The sequence below is a fragment of the Thamnophis elegans genome, chromosome Z, assembly GCF_009769535.1.
Source record: "Thamnophis elegans isolate rThaEle1 chromosome Z, rThaEle1.pri, whole genome shotgun sequence".
Classification (NCBI taxonomy): Eukaryota; Metazoa; Chordata; class Lepidosauria; order Squamata; family Colubridae; genus Thamnophis; species Thamnophis elegans.
The window spans coordinates 135,850,753-135,878,038 of record NC_045558.1 but is presented as its reverse complement, the minus strand read 5'-3'; the positions used below and the strand labels follow the sequence as shown (position 1 = coordinate 135,878,038).

The following is a 27,286-nucleotide window of genomic DNA, read 5'->3' as shown; positions in this document are numbered from 1 at the left end:
ACAAGTCCAAAAAAATAAAACACTGAGATTTGGTAATACTGAGAATTAAGGGATCCAGAGTTGCAAAGATATCAAGGAAGATCTCTCGAACCTAAATCATATTTCTCATTACACAATCTTGATAGTATCTTTTTTTTCAACATCAAAGTGTTAACAAGGTTCTACATTGCTTCTACAAAGATCAGATTTGAGGTCCAAGACACGTCATGGAGATTTATATTCTGCTTTTAAGTTCAAATACACAACTTCCTTTGACTGAATCATTTTGGAGAGCTGCTGAGAAGAAGAGAAGGTTTTTGCTTGGCATCCGATTCACTTCCTCTCACTGTGTCGCTCTCACACAGTAATAAACTGCGGAATCCTCTAGTTTGAGGCTGTTCATTTGCAGATACAGCTGGCTGCGAGAATCATCTCTGGAGATGGTGAAGCGTCCCTTGACTTTGTCTGGGTAGTTAGTGGAAGGAGATGATCCTATAGCTATTGCTGCCACCCATTCAAGTCCTTTCCCAGGAGCCTGTCTCATCCAGTGCATTGTATAGCTGCGGAAGGTGAATCCAGAGGCTTGGCAGGAGAGATGGAGGGACTCCCCAGGTCTTCTCACATCCCCTCCAGACTCCACCAACTGGACTTGAGACTGGACTCCTAAAAGCAAAAGTGTTTCAATGAAATATTCTATACATAAAAAGTAAAAAAAAAAAATGAAATTAATTCTTTAAAGAGGGAAAAATACCTTGAAGGAGCACTAACAAGGACAACTAATTCAGCCATGGGATCATTTTGGCTCCCTGTAATGAATGGAGGGAATCGATAGCAAAGAAAGTGCACAATTTCTCTCGTATTTCTCTCGGAGCAGTGGATGTGTGATCTTGGTCTGAGGGGTAATGAGATCATACCCCTGTCGTGGTCAGACCATTGCCTACTGAGGCTTGACTTCCGGAGGCCAAACCCCCACCGTAGGGAGGAGGAACCGACCAGGTGGTTCCGCCCCAGGCGACTTATGGACCCTTTGAGGTTCCAGACGGAGCTTGGGGTTATTCCTGATACCCTCGCCCACAGTTCGGCGGAGACTCTGGCTGCCGCCTGGTACTCGGCGGCGTCGGAGTCTCTCGACCGGATTGCGCCACTACGGCCCCTCCGGGTCAGTGGATCCCGGAGAGTTCCCTGGTTTACCGAGGAACTCCGGGAGAAGAAACGCCGGAGGAGATGCCTAGAGCACCAGTGGAGGTCCGATAGGTCCGAGGCAAACCGAGCACTCTTAACTACCTGCACCAAGGACTATGTCCGAGCATTAAGAACTGCAAAAAGATCATATATTTCTTCCTTGGTTGCGTCCGCCGAGTCACGCCCAGCCGCCCTGTTCAGGATAACCCGCTCCCTCCTTAATAGGAGGGATGCGGGAGACCCCTTGCAGGGTAGGGCTGAGGATTATGCTCAATTCTTGGCGGACAAAGTAGCTCGGTTTCGATCGGACTTGGACTCCACCGCAGTAGATCCAGCTGAGACACAGGAGGATCATTTGCCACATCAGTTCTGGGTTGAGTTCCAGGAAGTTGCCTCTGGGGATGTGGACAAGGCCATCCGAGCTGTAAGTGCCTCCACTTGTATTCTGGACCCGTGTCCCTCCTGGCTGGTGGCCAACAGCAGGGAGGTGACACATGGCTGGATCCAGGCGGTTGTCACCGCCTCCCTTCGGGAGGGGCACTTCCCCGCCGCGCTCAAAACGGCGGTGGTGAGACCCCTCCTAAAGAAACCATCGTTAGATCCAGCCATCTTAAACAACTTTCGTCCTGTCTCCAACCTTCCCTTTATTGGGAAGGTTGTTGAGAAGGTGGTGGCCTTTCAGCTTCGACGGGCCTTGGAGGAAGCTAGTTATCTTGACCCCTTCCAGTCCGGCTTCAGACCTGGTTACAGCACAGAAACCGCTTTGGTCGCATTGACCGATGATCTCTGGAGGGCCAGAGATGGAGGCTATGCGTCCATCCTGGTTCTCCTTGACCTCTCAGCGGCTTTCGATACCATCGACCATGGTATCCTTCTGCGACGACTGCGGGAGGTGGGAGTGGGAGGCACTGTTTTGCGGTGGTTCTCCTCCTACCTCTCGGACAGGTCGCAGTCGGTGTTAGTGGGGGGGCAGAGATCGTCCCTGAGGCCCCTAACGTGTGGAGTACCTCAGGGTTCGGTCCTATCCCCCCTACTATTTAACATATACATGAAACCGCTGGGCGAGATCATTCGGAGGCACGGGATAAAATACCATCAATATGCGGACGATACGCAATTGTATCTGTCCGCCCCGTGCCAACTCAATGAAGCGGTGGATGTGATGAACCGGGGTCTGGAGGCCGTTAAGAACTGGATGAGTGCTAACAAACTGGTGCTCAACCCGGATAAGACCGAGTGGCTGTTGTGTTTCCCCCCCAATAATTTGGCTAATACACCAACGCTTAGGCTGGGGGGTCAAATTTTATACCCCTCAGATAGGGTCTGCAACTTAGGAGTCCTCCTGGATCCACAGCTGACTTTTGACCATCAGCTGTCAGCTGTGACCAGGGGGGCATTTGCCCAGGTTCGCCTGGTCCGCCAGTTGCGGCCCTACCTAGATCGGGGGGCCCTCACAACAGTCACTCGAGCCCTTGTGATCTCTAGACTGGAATACTGCAATGGGCTCTACATGGGGTTGCCCCTGAAGTGCATCCGGCGACTACAGCTAGTCCAAAATGCAGCCGCGCGAGTGATAGTGGGCGCACCTCGGTTCGCCCACGTTACACCTGTCCTCCGCGAGCTGCACTGGCTGCCTGTTGGTCTCCGGGTGCGCTTCAGGATAATGATGACCATCTTTAAAGCACTCCATGGTAGTGGATCTGGGTACTTGAGAGACCGCCTTCTGCCGATTACCTCCCTAAATCGACCAATCAGATCGCACAGACTGGGCCTCCTCCGAATTCCATCTGCCAGTCAATGTCGACTGGCGACCACACGGAGGAGAGCCTTTTCTGTTGCTGCCCCGACCCTATGGAACGAGCTCCCCATGGAGATCCGCACCCTCACCACGATCCAGACCTTCCGCGCAGCCCTCAAGATCTGGCTCTCCCAGCAGGCCTGGGGATAGGCTTCCAATTACCCGCCCGAGTGTTTGATTGCTGAATGAAAGTTGTGTTTTATTATTTTTCTTTTGTTCACAAAGTGTTTGTTTTGACCTTGCACTTCCCCTCCCCTGTGGTTGTAAGCCGCCCTGAGTCCCCTCAGGGAAAAGGGCGGCATATAAATCCCAATAAAACCTAAACCTAAACCTAAACAATCTTTGTGTGGGTGGGTATAGCCTGAAAAAGGAAACCATGCAGCTCCTTTAAAGGGAACAATGGGCCCTGATTTACATATTTCTTGGGATAAAAGAGCCTCTGAGTTCATTGCCTTACAGACCTTTTTGGACAAAATTTACATGTGTGATATTCACATAATTTTTGAATCCTAAGAAAACTCATCTCAGATATTCTTTGTTCTTGCTTCCCTGGGACTGAAAGGAGAAAGTGAAGATTTATATTATGGTAGGTCTATCCTGTCTCACCCAGTGCATATTATTGCGGCTGAAGGTGAATCCAGAGGCTTGGCAGGAGAGACGGAGGGACTCCCCAGGTCTTCTCTCATCTCCTCCAGACTCCACCAACTGGACCTGAGATTGGACTCCTAAAAACAAAAGTGTTTCAATGAAATCTTCTATATACAAAAAGAGAATATGGACAGAAATTCTTTATAGAGGAGAAAAAACTACCTTGAAGGAATACTAACAAGGGCACCAGATTCAGCCACAGGATCATTTTTTGTTCCCTGTAACCAATGAAAGGAATGGATAGGAATGGATTGAGGAAAGTGCACAAACTTTGTGTGGTTGGGTGTAGCCTTTAAAGGGGAAATTGTGCCTTCATTTACATATTGCTAGGTATAAAGAGGTTCCCTCAGTGCATTAATCTCACAGTTTCTATGGCTGATTTTCAGGGATACTCCTTTTCTTTAAAGTACAATTTCATAGGAAAAACAATAGATTCATATTACAGTAATTAAAACAAAGACTTGCAAAATTTCAGAAATTCAGTGATGAGGCTCCCATGACTTCTGAAGGCAACTTCTGTTCCATGGGTTTATTGCTCTCACTGTCAGGAACTTTCTCCTTATTTCTAGGTTGCTTCTCTCCTTGATTAGTTTCCACCCATTGCTTTTTGTTCTACGCTCAGGTGCTTTGGAGAATAGTTTGACTCCCTCTTCTTTGTGGCAGCCCCTGAGATATCAGAAGAGTCATGTCTCTCCTAGTCCTCCTAGGCTATCATGTCTCTCCTAGTCCTTCTCTTCGTTAAATGAGACATACCCAGTTCCTGCAACCGTTCTTCATAAGTTTTAGCCTCCAGGCCCCTAATATTCTTCATTGCTCTTCTCTGCACTTTTTGTAGAGTCTCAACATCTTTTTATAGTGTGGTGACCAAAACTGGATGCAGTGTTCTCTAAGGCTTTATAGATTAGTATTATTACCTCATGTGATCTTGATTGTAGCCCTCTGTTAATGCAATTTAGGATTGCTTCGGCTTTTTTGGCTGCCACCGAACACTGTTGGATCATATTTAATGTTCAACTCAGCCATGGCTTCACAATGAGGAATAAATACTCTCGGTGAGTGTGTATCAGTGATGGCTTCTTACCGGTTTTGACCGGTTTGGCTGAAGTAGTAACGGTTTGGCTGGAACTGGCAGTGACCCAGGCCTGCCATGACCCTGAACTGGTTCTCCGGGCAGCGTCATAGGCGCCACTAGCCTTTTTTTCATTTCTTCTCATGTGCAAAACAATAATTATTGTAATAAAAATAATATATATATATATATATATATATATATATATGTTATATTTATGCTGATAAATAAATAAAGGGAGACTAGTATAGATCTATTTCAAGCTATTTAGCTCTCATTAGCTAGCCACACCCTTCGTTGGGAATCGAACCTGTGCTCTATTGCCTCTTAGGCAGATGTGTTAACCATTGAGCTACACAGCTCGACTCCTTATCAGCCAGCCAGGGTGAGAGGTATATATTTAAAGTCACAACCCCTGGTATGCCCAAATATGGGAGGAAGGTCACACTTCCACTCTCTGTCTTCGGCTCGTCACAAGAGACCATTCAGACAGAAACCCAATATTTTTTACTGTTGCCTTTTTGTTACATTTGTTATATTTATGCTGATAAATAAATAAAGGGAGACTAGTATAGATCTATTTCAAGCTATTTAGCTCTCATTAGCTAGCCACACCCTTCGTTGGGAATCGAACCTGTGCTCTATTGCCTCTTAGGCAGATGTGTTAACCATTGAGCTACACAGCTCGACTCCTTATCAGCCAGCCAGGGTGAGAGGTATATATTTAAAGTCACAACCCCTGGTATGCCCAAATATGGGAGGAAGGTCACACTTCCACTCTCTGTCTTCGGCTCTCTCTTCAAGCTAAATAGCTTGAAATAGATCTATCTATCTATCTATCTATCTATCTATCTATCTCTATCTCTATCTCTATCTCTATCTCTATCTCTATCTCTATCTCTATCTCTATCTCTATATCTATATCTATATCTATATCTATATCTATATCTATCTATCTATATTATATATTATATATTATATATTATATATTATATATTATATATTATATATTATATATTATATATTATATATTATATATTATATATTATATATTATATATTATATATTATATATTATATATTATATATTATATATTATATATTATATATTATATATTATATATTATATATTATATATTATATATTATATATTATATATTATATATTATATATAAAAATAAAAATAATAAATGTAATAAAAAAAATCATGTCTCAGAAATGAAATAATATCTAATGACTCTTGTTTTATTCCCTAGCCCATCCCCCACTGAGTGCAGAGTTTCATGTGACAACACTGCCCCCCAGTGTCCAAAGTGGGGAGGGGAGGCATCTTCCTAATATTTCCTCAATATCTATATGGCAGTTTGGATATTTAGAAAGATTATCCTATAGTTTCTTTTCCTCTTTTCTATAATGATAGTAATGGACTATTTTTAATTCCCGTTTGTTTCTAAAACCAGACCACGTTGCAAACAATGAAGGTAAAATTGGAGTTTTCAAGCTATTTTTTTCCACTTTTTGGCTTTTTCCAACAAACTCTGTAATTGGATTCCCAGCACAAAAAAGTCTAAAAAACTCTCTGGATTGTGGTGAATCCTAATTCATTAATTGTTTTCGTCTGATAAAACTTATATTTAGTAAATAGCTTAGAGGTTGCTGTAAGCATTATAGAGCAATATATAAGCATTATTCCTATTGATACAGCTGCTTCATTTACAAAAATTGATTGTGTACCACTTTTGTACTTGTTTTCTTGGATAATTATTTCAGTCCATCTCTTGTTCAATCCCTTCGTTTCCATTGCGTGAGTGTGGAATTCACGAGGATCAGACAGGAAATCAGTATAGCATGAAAATTGTAGCTCCTTGTCAGTTACTTTTCTTTATTTCTTCAAACTCTATTCCTCTTTTCCTAATACATCCGCTAATCTCTTCATTGACATAATATAACTCTTTGCAGGAAATGTGAGATAAGGGGCAAGTCCATATGATAGTCAAGAGAGAGATGATTAATTATTAGTACAGAGAAAAACGGGAAGGGTTGCTTTTCGCTAAATATTTACGCGGATATTGTGGGGCTGATTCAGTCAAAAACTAAAGCTGCACAAAATGAGACCATTGGATTTGTATTTCCACTTTAATTTCCCTGCGAAGGGAGATAGTTGATGGCTTCAAGTTTTAATCACTCTCCAAAGCTTATTAGGGAGTAAGTCAACATAGCCCATCCATTTCTTTGATATGACATTGCAGCAGGAGTAACCAAGCGACAAGATAAAGGCAGGAAGACATTCCAAAATACAAATTCCCAGAGGAAATACGGGAAAGGAGGCTTCCAGTGGCCAATGTTTACCTCCCTTGGCTGAATTCTAGTGAACGAAGAGAAGTTCAGGATTGAGGTGGTTGAAGATAGATAGATAGATAGGTAGGTAGGTAGGTAGGTAGGTAGGTAGAGGTAGAGGTAGAGGTAGAGGTAGAGGTAGAGGTAGAGGTAGAGGTAGAGGTAGAGGTAGAGGTAGAGGTAGAGATATAGATATAGATAGATTAGATATAGATATAGATATAGATATAGATATAGATATAGATATAGATATAGATATAGATATAGATATAGATATAGATATAGATATAGATATAGATATAGATATAGATATAGATATAGATATAGATATAGATATAGATATAGATATAGATATAGATATAGATATATAGATATATAGATATATAGATATATAGATATATAGATATATAGATATATAGATATAGATATAATTAGAATAAAAATGGAGAATAATTTCTAAAAATAATAAAACACGGAGATTTGCCAATCCTGAGAATTTAAGGGACTCAGAGTTGCAAAGATATCGGGGAAGATCTATGGGACATCAATCCATATTTCTCATTACACAATGTGGAGATTACCTTTTTTTTCAACATGAAAGTGCTAACAAGGTTCCTCACTGCTTCTATAAATATCATATTTGAGGTTCCAAGAGAAATCATGGATATTTATCTTTTGCTTCTAAGTTCAAATACTTAACTTCCTTTGACTGAATCATTTTGAAGAGCTGCTGAGAGGAAGAGAAGAACAAAATGGGACCATTGGATATGTATTTTCACTTTAGTTTCCCTGTTAAACAAGACAGTGTAGGCTTTCAAGTCTTATTCACTCTCCAACATTTATTAAGGAGTAATCCAAGTCAGCACATCCATTTCTTTGATATGAAATTGTAGCAAGCACAACAGTAATTATTAATTTTTGCTCTTGTTCAACACCAAAGTTTTTTTTTCCAATGGATAAGTGTTGATTGCATTAGGAAGGAAGCTACTTTTTACAAACTTTCTTACCAATTTTGTTCCACAGCCTAGAGATTTCTTTCTTCTCACCTATCGAAATGTCATTCACCTTCTACACGGCTTCTTAGAAGATCAGACCTAAGGTTCCAAATTGTGTACAGAGATTTACCTTCTGCTTCTCTCTTTAAAAAGCCCACATTTGACTTTCTGAACCAATTTCAAAAGTTGCTCAGAGGAGGAGAAGGTTTTTGCTTGGCATCAGATTCACTTCCTCTCACTGTGTGCCTCGCACAATAATAGACAGCTGTGTCCTCTGGTTTCAGATTGTTCATTTGCAGATAGATCTGGCTGCGGGAATCATCCCTGGAGATGGTGAAACGTCCCTTGACTTTGTCTGAGTAGTAAATAGGAGTTGAGTCTGTACTTATGTAGGCCACCCATTCCAGGCCTTTCCCTGGAGCCTGTCTCACCCAGCTCATGTAAGAGCTGCTGAAGGTGAATCCAGAGGCTTGGCAGGAGAGACGGAGGGACTCTCCAGGTCTTCTCACATCCCCTCCAGACTCCACCAACTGGACTTGAGACTTGACTCCTAAAAACAAAAGTGATTCAATGAAATATTCTATATATAAACAGTAAAAAAAATGAAATTTATTCTTTAAAGAGGGAAAAATACCTTGAAGTAGCACTAACAAGGAAATCAAAATCAGCCATGGGATCATTTTGGCTCCCTTTAATGAATGGAGAGAATTGAGAGGAAAGAATTCAGGAAAGTGCGCAAACTTTGTGTGTGTGGGTGTATCCTGAAAGGAGAAATCAAGGGGATCCTTTAAAGGGGAAATTTTGCCTTCATTTACATATCATTTCAGATAAAAGCACCACTCAGTGCATTAATCTCATAGTTTTCCTCGTCTTTACAGGAGGGACTTTCACATATTACTCCAGTCCTCATAACAGCGAAGGCTGTTATATATCTTTTCTCTTACTGTAAATACAAAGCAGAAATGGCATGTTTATATTAGAGTAATTAAAATAAAGACTTGCAAAATTTCACCACTTCTCCAAAGTGATTCAAAGGGAGAGGAAAGGAACATGCAATTATAATTTTTGGAAGGGCTATTCTGGAGAGAGAGCATGAAGGAAAAGTCAGATCTATCATCAGTTTTCAGTGAACCATTAGGGAATTAAAAAGAAACTAATCATATCTCAGAAATAATACAATATTGAATGACACTTGTTTTATTCCCTCCCCATCCCCCACAGAGTGCAGAGGCCATAGAGTTTCAATTGACAACACTGCCCCCCAGTGTCCAAAGTGAGGAGGGGAGGCACCTTCCTAATGTTTACTCAATATCTATGTGGCAGTTTGGATATTTAAAAAGATTATCCTATAGTTTCATTTCCTCTTTTCTAACATGATAGTAATGGAGTATTTTTAATTCTTGTTTGTTTCTAAAACCAGATCAAGTTGTAAACAGTGATGTTAAAAGAAACTATTTTTTTCCACTTTTCATTTTCTTCAAACAAACTCTCTCATTGGATTCCCAGAACAAAAGGCAGCTTCTTCAAGGGGAAAAGTACCATGAACTGTTCTAACAATTCTTTTGCTACTTCATTCATCAAAATCTTTTCTGTATAACTTTTATGATCATTTTTTTTTTTTTGGATAATCATTCTTGCTGTCTCTTTTTCAACACCCATGATTTGTTTCCATCGGGTGAGTTTGGATTACATTAGGATTAGATAGAAAACCATTTTATTTTCAAATTACCCAGTCTTTTCAAACAGCCTGGAGATTTCCCATGACCCGACAAATGCGCGCACAACAAAACCGCGCCGAGAAAACCCCAATGTCGAAACCACGCCCACAAAAGCGCGCCCACAAAAGCGTGATTAGGGTTAAGGTAAGGGTTAGGGTTACGGTTAGGGTTAGGGTTAAGTTCAGGGTTAGGTTTAGGTTTAGGGTTAGTGTTAGGGTTAGTGTTAGGGTTAGGGTTAGGGTTAGGGTTAGGGTTAGGGTTAGAGTTAGGGTTAGGGTTATTACGTTGTATTCGCGTTGTTTGTTGAAGGCGCACTTTTGTCGGCGTGCTTTTGTCGGCGCACTGTTGTGGGTGCGATTTCGCGGATTTCTCAGCGCGGTTTTGTCGGCGCGCTTCTGACATCCGTGCATTTGTCGGTGAACCAGCTTTCCTTCTTCTGACCTATCAAAATGTCAATCATCTTCCCTACGGCTTCTTAGAACACGGAATCTGTTCCTGTTGTTAGTTTCTCTAACCCCCATACCTTTACCTTAAACTGACTACCATGGACCTTACATATACATTAAGAGGTCACTAAGAGGACGTGCATAAAGACTCCAGCGTGCCTACGGTCCCTGTCCTACTCTCCCCATTTATATGTACTCTTTCTGTGTGTTTATGGCTATGTTTTGCTTATTTATATCCATTTATTTGGGTGATTTTTTCATGTGTTTTCATACGTGTTCCCTTGTACTTGTTGGCAATTTAATTAATTAATTAATTAATTAAAGAAAAAAAGATCAGATCTGAGGTTCCATATTGTATACGGAGACATACATTACACTTCTCACTTTAAATATGCAAATTCTACTTTCTGATTTAATTCAGAAAGCTGCCCAGAGGGAGAAAAATAGTTTTTGCTTGGCATCCGATTCACTTCCTCTCACTGTGTGTCTCGCACAGTAATAAACTGCAGAATCCTCTAGTTTGAGGCCGTTCATTTGGAGATACAGCTGGCTGCGAGAATCATCCCTGGAGATGGTGAAGCGTCCCTTGACTTTGTCTGGGTAGTAAGTGGAAGATGATCCTGTAGCTATTGCTGCCACCCATTCAAGTCCTTTCCCAGGAGCCTGTCTCATCCAGTGCATTGTATAGCTGCGGAAGGTGAATCCAGAGGCTTGGCAGGAGAGACGGAGGGACTCCCCAGGTCTTCTCACATCCCCTCCAGACTCCACCAACTGGACTTGAGACTGGACTCCTAAAAGCAAAAGTGTTTCAATGAAATATTCTATACATAAAAAGTAAAAAAAAAATGAAATTAATTCTTTAAAGAGGGAAAAATACCTTGAAGGAGCACTAACAAGGACAACAAATTCAGCCATGGGATCATTTTGGCTCCCTGTAATGAATGGAGGGAATCGATAGCAAAGAAAGTGCACAAACTTTGTGTGGGTGGGTGTAGCCTGAAAAAGGAAACCATGCAGCTCCTTTAAAGGGGACAATGGGCCCTGATTTACATATTTCTTGGGATAAAAGAGCCTCTGAGATCATTGCCTTACAGACCTTTTTGGACAAAACTTACATGTGTGATATTCACATAATTTTTGAATCCTAAGAAAACTCATCTCAGATATTCTTTGTTCTTGCTTCCCTGGGACTGAAAGGAGAAAGTGAAGATTTATATTATGGTAGGTCTAATAAAGTCCTGAATGATTCCACAACTTCTGACACGGTATCAATGCAGTAGAGAATTTATTCTCCTTACTACATCTAGAGTTGTGAGATCAGCTACACAGTTTCTTCTTGACCAATGTTGTCCCTGGATCAATGAGGGGACAGAGCTTCAGGATTGAGGGCATTGAATATATATTTATACAGAAGAAATACAAATGGAGCAACATTGGTTGATATTACTCTGTGCAGTGAGGATTGCATGAATATTTCCCTGGTGATACAGTGGTTAGAATGCAATATTGCAGGCAAACTCTGCCCAGTGCCAGGAGTTTGATCCTGAAAGGTTTGAAGTTGACACAGCCTTCCCTCCTTTTGAGGTTGGTGAAATGAAGACCCTGATTGTTGGAGGCAATATGCTGAAACTGAAATCTAAAGAAGAATAGAGCAATATATAACTGTTATTCCTTTTGTTGCTATCTCATCATTTACCAAAACTTCTTGTGTAACAGTTTTGTACTAGGATAAACATTCCGCCCCATCTCTTGTTCCACCCCAATGCTTCCTTTCCATTGGGTGAGTGTGGATTTCATTAGGATTAGACAGGATGCCACTATAGCATTACAGTTGTAGCTCCTTGTCAGTTAGTTTTCTTTATTTCTTCAAACTCCATTCCTCTTTTCCTGATATATCAGGTGCTCTCTTGATTGGCATAATAGAATTCCTTGCAATAAATTTTAGATTACGGGCAAATCCTTACGATAGTCAAGAAAGAGATATTTAATTATTAATGCAGAGGAAAATGGGAAGGGTGGCTTTTCACTAAATGTTTTCGTACATTTCAAAGTGGACACTTTGGGGCTGATCCTCCTAAGTCAAAAAGTATACTTGCGCAAAATGGGACCATTGGATATGTATTTTCACTTTAGTTTCCCTATTAAAAAAGACAGTGGAGGCCCAATTTCTATGTCTGGGTTAGTCGATTTGCTTCAGAGTTCCTTCCTGACCAATGTTGACCTCCCTTTCCTCAATGCTACTGAGGGGACAAATCTTCAGGACTGAGGACACTGAATAAATATGGCTAAAGAAGGGATGTAACTGGAGCAACATCTAAAACAATTAAAACAAGAGAATTGGCAACATTGAGATTCAAAGTACTTAGAATTGCAGATAGATAGATAGATAGATAGATAGATAGATAGATAGATAGATAGATAGATAGATAGATAGATGATAGATAGATAGACAGACAGACAGATATAGATAGAGAGATAGAGAGAGAGAGAGAGAGAGAGGGAGGGAGGGAGGGAGGGAGGGAGGGAGAGAGAGAGAGAGAGAGAGAAAAAAAAGAGAAAGAGAGAGAGAGAGAGAGATGAGGTGGTGCAGTGGCTAGAAAGCAGTAGTGCAGGCTACTTCAGCAGTCTGCTAGCTTCAGTTCAGCAGTTCAAATCTCACCGGCTCAAGGTTGACTCATCCTTCATCCATCTGATGACCCAGATTATTGAGGGCAATATGCTGACTCTCTAAACTGCTTAGAGAGGGCTGTAATAGCACTATGAAGTGGTATATAAGTCTAAGAACTATTGCTATATATTGATAGACTCCCCCCCCCCCCCTATTTGCGAGAGATGGAATAGAAGTTTCCATCTCCATCTCCTTGAGTTCAGGTTCCCCACAGGGCTGTGTTTAGAATATTCTACTGTTCAGCTTGATAACCTCAGACCACTGTGCCAAATGTGCTATGAATTATATTGTGAAGTATGCAGATGGCATAGGAGTGGTGGGACTTATCCAGGAAAACAATGATGATGCTGATAGGGAAGAGGGGAAGGCTTGGGTGGACTGGTGCAATAAAAGTAACCTGGTTTTAACTGTTCATAAAACAAAGGAGATCATAGTAGAAAGAGCTGGCAGGGTCATACTCCACTCAGTACCAACGATGCCGGTGTAGAGGTAATCAACAGTATTAAGGATCTGGGGATACAGATAACAATCTGATTTGGTGTCTCCACACATCATCCTTAGTGAAGCTTGGAAAGCAGTTTCTGAATTCCCTACATCGGATGAGGAGAGCATATCATTCATCTTCTGTACCTGGTCACTTGTTACAGAGGGACAATTTGGAGCCTTTTAACAAACTGCATCACTGTTCTGTTTAGTGTACCACTATAGAAAGACCATAAAGAGAGTGGTAAGGACAGCTGAGACGATTACAGGATGACATATGGCCACAATTGAATTTGGAGCCCAACATTATGTCGCCAAGTGAGAAATTTGCTAATAGGGTTTTGACCTATTTTATTATCTTTCTCGTCACATTTGTTTAGGGGATTGCTGCAGTTGTTAAATTAGTAACATGGTTGTTAAGTAAATCTGGTTTAACCCAATGACTTTGCTTGGTCAACGGTGGTAACCGTCATAAATGTGAGTCAGTGGTCAAGCATCCGAATGTTAATCGTGTTATCGTGAGGATGCTGCAACAGTCATCGTCGTGAGAAATGGTCATGAGTAACTGTTCTCAGTGGCATTGTAGCTTTGAATGGTTACTGAGTGAACCGTTGTAAATTGAGGACTACCTGTATTTGATAAAGCACATTTGCTGCTATGTCAGACATGACTTATATTACTCTATGCAGTGAGGGTTGCATGGGGATTTCCCTGGTGGCACAGTGGTTGGAATGCAGCATTGCAGGATGACTCTGCACATAGCCAGGAGTTTGATCCTGTTTGGCTCAAAGTTAACCTAGTCTTCCATCCTTCCAAGGTTGGTAAAATGGGGACCCAGATTGTTGGGGGGAAATGTGCTGGCTCTCTAAACTGCTCAGAGAGGTCTGCAAAGGACCATGAAGTGCTATAAAAATGCTTTTGCCTCTTCATTTATCAAAATCTCTTCTGTACCACTTTTACAATCATTTTTTTAGAATAATCATTCTTACTTTCGCTTGTTGAACACCCATGATTTGTCTCCATTCAGTGAGTGTGGATTATATTAGGATTAGATAAAAAGCAATGTTTTACAAACTCCCCAGTTTGTTCCACAGCCTGAAGATTTCCTTCTTCTAACTTAAAATGTCAATCATCTTCCACACGGCTTCTTAGAAGATGAGAGCTGAGGTTCCATATTGATTATGGCGATTTATCTTCTGCTTCTCACTTTAAAATGCCCACATTTGACTTTCTGAATCAATTTCGAAAGTTGCTCAGATGAGGAGAAGGTTTTTGTTTGGCATCAGATTCACTTCCTCTCACTGTGTCTCTCGCACAGTAATAGACAGCTGTGTCCTGTGTTTTCAGATTGTTCATTTGCAGATACAGCTGGCTGCGGGAATCATCCCTGGAGATGGTGATAATAATAAACTAATAATATATCAGAAATGAGACAATATCTAATGACACTTGTTTTATTCCCTAGCCCATCCTTCAATGAGTATAGAGTCCACGGAGTTTCATGTGACAACATTGCCCCCCAGTATCCATGGATGACTTTGTAATAATTAATGAAATGCCATAAGGTGGCTGGTTTTTTTTTTTTTTAACTATGGATTATTCTAGGCAAAAGGACATTAAAACAATTTCAGCTAAATGAGAACTATGATATGTTGAAAGTAATACTCATTAAGAACTTTGATATTTGATATGAATGTAAGTAATGATTCTGGAAGAGATGCACAAAAGCTAATTGTAACCAATTGACACACTTTCTACAAAATGTAATGTAAGATGATCATTTTTGTGTGTTGTTTGTTTAGTAAAAATAAAAAAAAAAATGTTTATTAAAAATATAAAAAAAACAAAGTGAGGAGGGGAGACACCTTCCTAATGTTTCCTCAATATCTATATGGCAGTTTGGATATTTAGAAACATTATCCTATAGTTTCATTTCCTCTTTTCTACCATGATAGTAACGGAGTATTTTAAATTCCAGTTTGTTTCTAAAGCCAGACCACCTTGTAAACAGTAAAGATAAAACTGGAGTTTTCAAGCTATTTCCCCCCTCCCCCACTTTTCGTTTTCTTCCAACAAACTCTGTGATTGGATTCGGAGCAGAAAAGTGTCCAAACTTCTCTCTGGAGTGTGGATCCTAATTCACTAATCCATCACTTTCGGCTGAAAACAGTAATATTTAGTAAACACCTTTGAGAATGCTGTAAAGCATTACAGAGCAATATATAAGTGCTATTCCAATTGCTAATGATGCTGCATTTACCAAAAGCTCTTGTGTACCACTTTTGGACTCGTTTTCAAGGATAATTATTCCACACCATCTCTTGTTCAACCCCTTCGTTTCCATTGGGTGAGTGTGGATCTCCATAGGATTAGGCAGGAAGTCACTATAGCATCATTTTTGTAGTTCTTTGTCAGTTACTTTTCTTTATTTCTTCAAAATCTTTCCTAATATATCAGATAACTGCTTCATTGACATAATAAAAATATTTGAAACAAATTTGAGATTACAGGCAAGTCTTTATGATAGTCAAGACAGAGATGTCACTTTTTACAATCTATCCAGGTTCTTCCACAGATTTCCTTCTTCTCATCTATCAAAATGTCAATCATCTTCCACATGGCTTCTTAGAAGATCAGATCTAACATTCCAAACTGTAGATGGGAATTTGCCTTCTGCTCCTCACTTTAAATGCCCAAACTTGACTTTCTGATTCAATTTGGAAAGTTGCTCGGAGGAGGAGAAGGTTTTTGCTTGGCATCAGATTCACTTCCTCTCACTGTGTGTCTCGCACAGTAATAGACAGCTGTGTCCTCTGCTTTCAGATTGTTCATTTGCAGATAGATCTGGCTGCGAGAATCATCCCTGAAGATGGTGAAGCGGTCCTTGACTTTGTCTGAGTGGTGAATTGGAGATGAGGATGTACCTATGTAAGACACCCATTCCAGTCCTTTCCCTGGAGCCTCTCTCAACCAGCCCATGGCATAGCTGCTGAAGGTGAATCCAGAGGCTTGGCAGGAGAGACGGAGGGACTCTCCAGGTCTTCTCTCATCCCCTCCAGACTCCACCAACTGGACCTGAGATCGGACTCCTAAAAGCAGATGTGTTTCAATTAAATCTTCTATATACAAAAAGAGAATATGGACAGAAATTCTTTAAAGAGGAGAAAAACTACCTTGAAGGAACACTAACAAGGGCACCAAATTCAGCCACAGGATCATTTTTTGCTCCCTGTAACCAATGAAAGGAATGGATAGGAATGGATTGAGGAAAGTGCACAAACTTTGTGTGTTTGAGTGTAGCCTGAAAAGGGAAACCAAGGGGCTCCTTTAAAGGGGAAATTGTGCCTTCATTTACATATTTCTAGGTATAAAGGTGCCCTTCATTGCATCAATCTCACAGTTTCTATGGCTGATTTTCACATAACATCCCACTCCTAATAAAAGTGAAGGAATACTCTTTTTCTTTAAACTATAATTTCATAAGAAAAACATCCGGTTTGTATTAGAGTAATTAAAACAAAGACTTGCAAAATGTCAGAAGTTCTCAAAAGTGATTCAAAAGGACAGGTGAGGAATGTGCAATAAAAAGTTTGGAAGGGGATATTTTGAGGTGGAACATGAAAAACAAGATCAAATCTGAATTCATGAGATTTTTCCTCCCCACATTTTCTCCTCTTAGTCTGTCCTCTTGACAAAAACACCAAAACATGAGTGAAAACCAAATGATGAGGCATCAATTTGTAAGACAATTTGAGTTGAATGAAAGAAAAGACACAGACAGAAGAAATTGATCAAGCCTGTGGAATGTTCTTTGATTATTAGATTGATTTTTAACTCATCAATAATAATCTCCACTCTTTCTAGAGTCTCAATCGCTTTATGTAATATGGTGACTAAAACTTACTGAAGTCTTCTAGGTGTGGTCCTACTAAGGCTTTAGAGAGTGGTATTATTACCTCATGTGATCTTGATTGTAGCCCTCTGTTAATGCCATTTAGGATTTCATTGGCTTTTCTGGCTGCCACCGGACACTGTTGGCTAATATTTAATTGTCACTTCAGACATGGCTTCACAATGAGGAATATATACTCTCGGTCTGTTTGTGTATGGTAAAATGTCCCTTTGTGTAGTTCTCATTTTCAACAAAGATCTGAAGTAACTTAATATATTCTAGAAACTTCCTATGGATACAAAGACCAATGATACATCATTTTACCAATATTTCTGAGCTTTATGGTGAGGATTATAACCTCCGGACAGGTGAAATATTCCTGAGAGATTTCAGTGACTATTATGGAAACAGTAATAAAAAAAATCATGTCTCAGAAATGACACAATATCTAATGACACTTGTTTTATTCCCCACCCCCTACCCCACTTAGTGCAGAGGAGTTTCATGTGACAACACTGCCCCCCAGTGTCCAAAGTGAGGTGGAGAGAGACCTTCCTAATATTTCCTCAATATCTATATGGCAGTTTGGATATTTAGAAAGATTATGCTATAGTTTCATTTCCTCTTTTCTACCATGATACTAATGGACTATTTTTTGATTCCAGTTTGTTTCTAAAACCAGACCACATTGTAAACAGTGATGTTAAGACAAACTGTTTTTCCCCCCCACTTTTCTTCAAACTCTCTCACTGGATTCCCAGAACAAAATAGTCCAAAATTCTCTCTGGATTGTGATGAATCCTAATTGACTAATCAATCATTCTTGGCTAATATAAGTTGAAGGGCTGCTCTGAGGAAAAGAAGGTCCTTTCATCACCTCAGATTCACATCACCTCACTGTGTCTCTCGCCCAGTAATAGACTGCTGTGTCTTCAGCTTTGAGGCTGTTCATTTGAAGATGCAGTTGGCTTTTGGCATCGTCTCTGGAGATGGTGAAGCGTCCCTTGACTTTGTCTGAGTAGTTTATCCTACTAAACCAGACCATGTTGTAAATAATGAAGGTAAAATTGGAGTTTTCAAGCTATTTTTTTTTCAACTTTTTTCCCCCCAACAACTCTGTAATTGGATTCCCAGCACAAAAAAGTCTAAAATACTCTCTGGATTGTGGTGAATCCAAATTCATTAATTGTTTTCGGCTGATAAAAGTTATATTTAGTAAACAGCTTAGAGGTTGCTGTAAGCATTAGAGAGCAATATATAAGCATTATTCCTATTGATTATTCCTGCTGCTTCATTTACAAAAATTGATTGTGTATCACTTTTGTACTTGTTTTCTAGGATAATTATTCCCTCCCATCTCTTGTTCAACGTCTTCGTTTCCATTGGGTGAGTGTGGAGTTCACTAAGATCAGACAGGAAATCAGTATCGCATGATAGCAGTATAGCACTAACAAGGAGAACAAAATCAGCCATGGGATCATTTTGGCTCCCTTTAATGAATGGAAGGAATTGAGAGGGAAGAATTCAGGAAAGGGCACAAACTTTGTGTGGGTGGGTGTAGCCTGAAAATAGAAATCAAGTGGATCCTTCAAAGGGGAAATTTTGCCTTCATTTACATATCGCTCCAGATAAAAAAGTCCCTCAATGCAATAATCTCACAGTTTTCCTTGTAGTCTCCTTACATGAGGGACTTTCAGAAAATATTCCAGTCTTAATAAAAGTGAAGTCAGATTCTTTCTCTTTTTAGCAGAAATGGCAGATTTATATTATTGTAATTAAAACAAAGGCTTGCAAAGTTTCAGGGCTTCTCTGTGATTCAAAGGGAGAGGCAAGGAACATGCAATTATAACTTTTGAAAGGGCTACTCTGGGGACAGGATATGAAGAGAAACACACATGTATATGCAGTAGAAGCTTTTCACATTCTCTCCCCTAACCTTTGAAAAGAACCACAAAAACCAAATGCTTTTTGAGGCACAATTAGTAAGTCAGAGTTGGAATGAAAGATGAGATAGATGGAGAAGATATTCATCTCTTATACATTAATTACTTCTACAAAGAAATAACGTTATATTCTACGAATAATTCAGTTTCCTCTATATTTCGAAAAGAAGACCTACAACTAAGTCAGACATAGCTTATATTACTCTATGCAATGAGGGTTGCATGGGGATTTCCCTGGTGGCAGAGTGGTTAGAATGCAACATTGCAGGCTGATTCTTCCCACTGCCAGGAGTTAGATCCTGACTGCTTCAAAGTTGACCTAGTCTTCCATCCTTCCGAGGTTGGTAAAGTCAGGACCCAGATTGTTGGGGGAAATATATTGACGCTCTAAGTGCTAAGAATGGTCTGCAAAGCACCATGAAGTGCTATAAAAAAATCTTGCTACTTCATTCCTCAAAATCTGTTCTGTATAACTTTTATAATCATTATTTTTTAGGTTAATCATTCTTGCTGTCTCTTGTTAAACACCCCTGATTTGTTTCCATTGGGTGAGTGTGGATTACAATAGGATTAGATAGGAAACCATTTTATTTTCAAACTACCCAGTTTGTTCAAAACGCCAGGAGATTTCCTTCTTCTCACCTATCAAAATGTCAATCTTCTTCTCTACGGCTTCTTAGAACACCGAACCTGTTCCTGTTGTTGGTTCCTCTAACCCCCAAAGCTTTTACCTTAAACTGACTACCATGGACCTTACACATTCATTAAGAGGTCCCTAAGAGGACGTGCATAAGCATTCCAGCGTGCCTACCGTCCCTGTCCTACTCTCCCCATTTATATTTACTCTTTCTGTGTGTTTTTAGCTATGTTTTGCTTATTTATATCCATTAATTTGTCTTATTTTTCCATGTGTTTTCATACTTGTTTCCTGGTACTTGTTGGCAATTTAATTAATTAATTAAACAAAAAAAGATGAGATCTGAGGTTCCATATTGAATACGGAGACATTCATTACATTTCTCACTTTAAATATTCAATTTCGACTTTCTGATTTAATTCAGAAAGCTGCTCAGAGGAAAAAAAATAGTTTTTGCTTGACATCCGATTTACTTCCTCTCACTGTGTGTCTCGCACAGTAATAAACAGCAGAATCCTCTAGTTTGAGACTGTTCATTTGCAGATACAGCTGGTAGCGAGAATCATCCCTGGAGATGGTGAAGCGTCCCTTGACTTTGTCTGGGTAGTAAGTGGAAGATGATCCTGTAGCTATTGCTGCCACCCATTCAAGTCCTTTCCCAGGAGACTGTCTCATCCAGTGCATTGTATAGCTGCTAAAGGTGAATCCAGAGGCCTGGCAGGAGAGACGGAGGGACTCCCCAGGTCTTCTCACATCCCCTCCAGACTCCACCAACTGGACTTGAGACTGGACTCCTAAAACCAAAAACATTTCATTGAAACCTTCTATATACAAAAAGAAAAAAAAAATGAAGCTAATACTTTTAAAGAGGGGAAAAATACCTTGAAGGAGCACTAACAAGGGCACTATATTCAGCCACAGGATCATTTTTCCTCCCTGTAATGAATCGTGGGAATCAATAGCAAAGAAAGTGCACAAACTTTGTGTGGGTGGGTGTAGACTGAAAAGGGAAACCATGCAGCTCCTTTAAAGGGAAAATGGGCCCCAATTTGCATATTCCTTAGGATAAAAGAGACCCTGAGTTCATCCTCTTAGAGACTTTTTTGGACAGAACTTACATGTTTGATATTCATATAATTTTTGAATCCTAAGAAAACTCATATCAGATATTCTTGAATGATTCCACAACTTCTGACAAGATATCAATGCAGTAGAGAATTTATTCTCCTTACTTCATCTAGAGTTCGGAGATCAGCTTACACAGTTCCTTCTTGACCAATGTTGTCCCTGGATCAATGAGGGGACAGAGCTTCAGGATTGATGGCATTGAATATATATTTATATGGAAGAAATATAAATGGAGCAACGTTGGTTGATATTACTCTGTGCAGTGAGGATTGCATGAATATTTCCCTGGTGACACAGTGGTTGGAATGCAATATTGCAGGCAAACTCTGCCCAGTGCCAGGAGTTTGATCCTAACAGGTTCGAGGTTGACACAGTCTTCTATCCTTCTGAGGTTGATGAAATGAAGACCCAGATTGTTGGAGGCAATATGCTGAAAGTGAAGTGTAAGGAATAATAGAGCAATATATAACTGTTATTCCTTTTGTTACTGTCTCATCATTTACCAAAACTTATTGTGTAACAGTTTTGTACTCGTTTTCTAGGATAAACATTCCACCCCATCTCTTGTTCCACCCCAATGCTTCGTTTCCATTGGGTGAGTGTGGATTTCATGAGGATTAGACAGGATGCCACTATAGATTAAAGGAGTCATAGTTGTAGCTCCTTGTCAGTTAGTTTTCTTTATTTCTTCAAACTCCATTCCTCTTTTCCTAATATATCAGATGCTCTCTTCATTGGCATAATAGAATTCCTTGCAATAAATTTGAGATTACGGGTAAGTCCTTACGATAGTCAAGACAGAGATATTTAATTACTAGTGCAGAGGAAAATGGGAAGGGTTGCTTTTTGCTAAATGTTTTCGTACATTTCAAAGTGGACACTTTGGAGTTGATCCTCCTAAGTCAAAAAGTAGAGTTGCACAAAATGGGAGCATTGGATATATATTTTCATTTCATTTCATTTTCATTTCATTTATTAAAATTTATAGGCCGCCCTTTTCCCTGAGGGGACTCAGGGCGGCTTACAATCACAAGGGAGGGGGGTGCAGTATCAAAAAACAAAACAAAATGTGAACAAAGAAAAATAATAAAACACAACTTTCGTTCAGCAATCAAACACTCGGGCGGGTGAATTGGGAACCTATCCCCAGGCCTGCTGGGAGAGCCAGATCTTGAGGGCTGCGCGGAAGGTCTGGATGGTGGTGAGGGTACGGATCTCAACGGGGAGATTGTTCCACAGGCTCGGACCTGCAACAGAAAAGGCTCTCCTCCGTGTGGTCGCCAGTCGGCATTGACTGGCAGATGGGATTCGAAGGAGGCCCAGTCTGTGCGATCTAATTGGTCGAAGGGAGGTAATCGGCAGAAGGCGGTCTCTCAAGTACCCAGATCCACTACCATGGAGTGCTTTAAAGGTGGTCATCAGTACCCTGAAGCGCACCCGGAGACCAACAGGCAGCCAGTGCAGCTCGCGGAGGACGGGTGTAACATGGGCGAACCGCGGTGCGCCCACTATCACTCGCGCGGCTGCATTCTGGACTAACTGTAGTCGCCGGATGCACGTCAAGGGCAACCCCATGTAGAGCCCATTGCAGTATTCCAGCCTAGAGATCACAAGGGCTCGAGTGACTGTTGTGAGAGCCTCCCGGTCTAGGTAGGGCCGCAACTGGCGGACCAGGCGAACCTGGGCAAATGCCCCCCTGGTCACAGCTGACAGCTGGTGGTCAAAAGTCAGCTGTGGGTCCAGGAGGACTCCCACGTTGCGGACCCTATCTGAGGGGTATAAAATTTGACCCCCCAGCCTAAGTGTTGGTATATTAGCCAAATTATTGGGAGGGAAGCACAACAGCCACTCGGTCTTGTCCGGGTTGAGTACCAGTTTGTTAGCGCTCATCCAGTTCTTAACGGCCTCTAGACCCTGGTTCATCACGTCCACCGCTTCATTGAGTTGGCACGGGGCGGACAGATACAGTTGCGTATCGTCCGCATATTGGTGGTATTTTATCCCGTGCCTCCGAATGATCTCGCCCAGCGGTTTCATGTATATGTTAAATAGTAGGGGGGATAAGACCGAACCCTGCGGCACCCCACATGTTAGGGGCCTCAGGGACGATCTCTGCCCCCCGACCAACACCGACTGCGACCTGTCCGAGAGGTAGGAGGAGAACCACTGTAAAACAGTGCCTCCCACTCCCACCTCCCGCAGTCGTCGCAGAAGGATACCATGGTCGATGGTATCGAAAGCCGCTGAGAGGTCAAGGAGAACCAGGATGGACGCATAGCCTCCATCTCTGGCCCTCCAGAGATCATCGGTCAATGCGACCAAAGCGGTTTCTGTGCTGTAACCAGGTCTGAAGCCAGACTGGAAGGGGTCAAGATAACTAGCTTCCTCCAAGGCCCGTTGAAGCTGGAAGGCCACCACCTTCTCAACAACCTTCCCGATGAAGGGGAGGTTGGAGACAGGACGGAAGTTGTTTAAAATGGCTGGATCCAAGGATGGTTTCTTCAGGAGGGGTCTCACCACCGCCGTTTTAAGTACGGCGGGGAAGTGCCCCTCCCGAAGGGAGGCGGTCACGACCGCCTGGATCCAGCCATGTGTCACCTCCCTGCTGTTGGCAACCAGCCAGGAGGGACACGGGTCCAGAATACAGGTGGAGGCACTTACAGCTCGAATGGCCTTGTCCACATCCCCAGAGGCAACATCCTGGAACTCAACCCAGAGATGATTTGCCAAGTGGTCCTCCTGTGTCTCGGCTGGATCTACTGCGGTGGAGTCCAAGTCCGACCGAAACCGAGCTACTTTGTCCGCCAAGAATTGAGCATAGTCCTCAGCCCTACCCTGCAAGGGGTCTCCCGCATCCCTCCTGTTAAGGAGGGAGCGGGTTATCCTAAACAGGGCGGCTGGGCGTGACTCGGCGGACGCAACCAAGGCAGAAATGTATGATCTTTTGGCAGTTCTTAATGCTCGGACATAGTCCGTGGTGCAGGTAGTTAGAAGCGCTCGGTTCGCCTCGGACTTATCGGACCTCCACAGGTACTCTAGGCATCTCCTCCGGCGTTTCCTCTCCCGGAGCTCCTCGGTAAACCAAGGAGGCCTCCGGGATCTACTGACCCGGAGGGGCCGTAGTGGCGCAATCCGATCAAGAGACTCCGCCGCCGCCGAATGCCAGGCGGCAACCAGAGTCTCCGCCGAACTGTGGGCGAGAGTATCAGGAATGACCCCAAGCTCCGTCTGGAACCTCAACGGGTCCATAAGTCGCCTGGGGCGGAACCACCTGGTCGGTTCCTCCTCCCTACGGTGGGGGTTTGGCCTCCGGAAGTCAAGCCTCAGTAGGCAGTGGTCTGACCACGACAGGGGTATGATCTCATTACCCCTCAGACCAAGATCACACATCCACTGCTCCGAGAGGAATACGAGGTCGAGCATGTGACCCGCTGCATGGGTTGGGCCCCGAATTACCTGGGTCAAGCCCATGGCTGTCATGGAAGCCATGAACTCCTGCGCCCCATCAGAGCGTTCACCGAGCGATGGCAAATTGAAGTCCCCCAGAACTATAAGCCTGGGGAACTCAACTGCCAGCTCGGCTACTGACTCGAGGAACGAGGGGAGGGATGCTGCAACGCAGTTGGGAGGCAGGTACGTTAGCAGCAAACCCACTTGACCCTTGAGGTCCAACTTTATCAGCAGGGACTCACACCCGACAAGCTCCGGAGCAGGGACCCTACGAGGTAACAGAGGCTCCCGGATTACAATAGCCACACCGCCACCCCTTCCCTGGGCTCTCGGCTGATGAAGCACCTGAAATCCCTCTGGGCACATCTCTACAAGGGGGACTCCTCCTTCTGTGCCCAGCCAGTCCTCCTCCCTGCCCGGGTAAGCACACCAGTCAGCCTAGGACGGCCAGGTCTTTCCTAGGGGCCGCGGGAGAAGGCAGCAGATAATAAATAGTAGGATAGGTAACAGATAGTAAAGTGAGCAAAGATGGATCCGAGGGGGGGGGCGTCTGGGGCGGCAGCAAACACAACCATTCAGTCCGCAGTTTCAATGCAGCTTCCGACAGCCCCCTTCTTTAAGATGAAAAACTAAGTTAAAAATTAACCCCTCTCAGCTCACTAGTCACCAGGGCTCACAGTCACAGTCACAGTCACTCGGCTCCAGCAAGGTCAAACAGGCTGGCCAGAAAAGGAGGATGTAAAGATGTAAATGCTGTGAGTCAGCTGTTTGGCGCCGCCATCTCTCCCTCCACGCTTTCCTCCACGCTTTCCTCCACGCTTTCCTTCCAACTCCAGCAGCTGCTGTTCTGCTGCTCAGGGGCGACTGATAGGACCAGGGGCCAGCAGATAAATGGCCAGGGGGCTCACCAGGCAGCACCAGGGGCTTCCAGAAATCCTAGGTGGTAAGGTGGTAAGGGGAGACGCCAAACGTCCGCGCGCCGCTATCGCCGCCGCGCACCGCCGTCGCCGCCGTCCTCACACAGCTGGACAACCCGGGCTGCCACTGTGGGGAAACGTTAAGCCTCCGGATTTCTTCGGGTCCTTTGGGTTCCGCAGATCTCAGGCTCTCCCAGGGACTCTTTCCAAAAATTTTGCGGTCCGTTTGGAGGCTTCCCGGTGCTTTTTCGCCAAGTTTGCATGGAGCGAAAAAACCCGGTCGCCATTCCAAACCCGCACATGCGCTTTAGTTTCACTTTAGTTTCCCTGTTAAACAAGACACTGGAGGCTTTCAAGTCTTATTCACTCTCCAACGTTTATTAAGGAGTAATCCAAGTCAGCACATCCATTTCTTTGATTTGAAATTGTAGCAAGAGCAACAGTAATAATTAAGAATAATCATTTTTGCTCTTGTTCAACACCAATGTTTTGTCTCCATTGGATAAGTGTCAATTGCATTAGGATTAGATAGGAAGCTACTTTATACAAACTACCGTACCGCTTTTGTTCCACAGCCTAGAGATTTCCTCCTACTCACCTATCGAAATGTCAATCATCTTTCACACGGCTTCTTAGAAGATCAGACCTAAGGTTCCAAATTGTATACGGAGATTTACCTTCTGCTTCTCTCTTTAGAAAGCCCACATTTGACTTTCTGAATCAATTTCGAAACTTGCTCGGAGGAGGAGAAGGTTTTTGCTTGGCATCAGATTCACTTCCTCTCACTGTGCCTCCTGCACAATAATAGACAGCTGTGTCCTCTGGTTTCAGATTGTTCATTTGCAGATGGAGCTGGCTGCGGGAATCATCCCTGGAGATGGTGAAGCGTCCCTTGACTTTGTCAGAGTAGTAAATTGGAGTTGAGGATGTACCTATGTAGGCCACCCATTCCAGGCCTTTCCCTGGAGCCTGTCTCACCCAGTTCATGACATAGCTGCTGAAGGTGAATCCAGAGGCTTGGCAGTAGAGATGGAGGGACTCCCCAGGTCTTCTCACATCCCCTCCAGACTCCACCAACTGGACTTGAGACTGGACTCCTAAAAAAAAGTGATTCAATGAAATATTCTATATATAAACAATAAAAAAATGAAATTTATTCTTTAAAGAAGGAAAAATACCTTGAAGCAGCACTAACAAGGAGAACAAAATCAGCCATGGGATCATTTTGGCTCCCTTTAATGAATGGAAAGAATTGAGAGGAAAGAATTCAGGAAAGTGCACAAACTTTGTGTGGGTGGGTGTAGCCTGAAAAGAGAAATCAAAGGGATCCTTTAAAGGGGATATTTTGACTTCATTTACATATCACTTCAGATAAAAGCACCACTCAGTGCATTAATCTCATAATTTTCCTTGTCTTTACAGGGGGGACTTTCACAAAATATTCCACTCCTCATAACAGTGAAGGCAAACTATTTCTTTCCTTTCTCTGACTGTAAATTCAAAGCAGAAATGGCATGTTTGTATTAGAGTAATTAAAATAAAGACTTGCAAAATTCCACCACTTCTCCAAAGTGATTCAAAGGGAGAGGTAAGGAACAGGCAATTATAATTTTTGGAAGGGCTACTCTGGAGAGAGAGCATGAAGGAAAAGTCACATCTATCTTCAGTTTTCAATGAATCATTATGGAATTAAGAATAAACTAATCATATCTCAGAAATGAAATAATTTCTAATGACACTTGTTTTATTCCATCCCCATCCCCCACTGAGTGCAGAGGCCATAGAGTTTCAATTGACAACACTGCCCCCCAGTGTCCAAAGTGAGGATGGGGGGCATCTTCCTAATGTTTCCTCAATATCTAAATGGCAGTTTGGATATTTAGAAAGATTATGCTATAGTTTCATTTCCTGTTTTCTACAATGATAGTAATGGACTATTTTTAATTCCACTGTGTTTCTAAAACCAGAGCAAAACAGTGACGTTAAAAAAAAACTGT

General features: G+C 42.3%; 1 protein-coding gene and 2 gene segments (V, D, J or C); all 3 read right to left on the bottom strand.

Moving 5' to 3' along the window:
- Positions 1-322: 322 nt before the first annotated feature.
- LOC116523063 lies at positions 323-3,815 on the bottom strand. The segment is given in 2 exon segments: positions 323-642; positions 3,770-3,815. Coding segments are annotated over 2 exon segments (366 nt in total).
- A 4,371-nt stretch (positions 3,816-8,186) lies between these two features.
- Positions 8,187-11,145, bottom strand: LOC116521954 (immunoglobulin epsilon heavy chain-like). The gene is made up of 3 exons (XM_032236564.1): positions 11,049-11,145; positions 10,601-10,962; positions 8,187-8,621 (listed from the first exon to the last, which is right to left on the bottom strand). Exons 1-3 carry the CDS (start codon positions 11,092-11,094, stop codon positions 8,187-8,189), a joined length of 843 nt encoding a protein of 280 aa, XP_032092455.1. The 5' UTR covers positions 11,095-11,145.
- A 9,081-nt stretch (positions 11,146-20,226) lies between these two features.
- On the bottom strand, positions 20,227-20,721 carry LOC116521953. The segment is given in 2 exon segments: positions 20,227-20,588; positions 20,676-20,721. Coding segments are annotated over 2 exon segments (408 nt in total).
- Between the last annotated feature and the right edge of the window lie 6,565 nt (positions 20,722-27,286).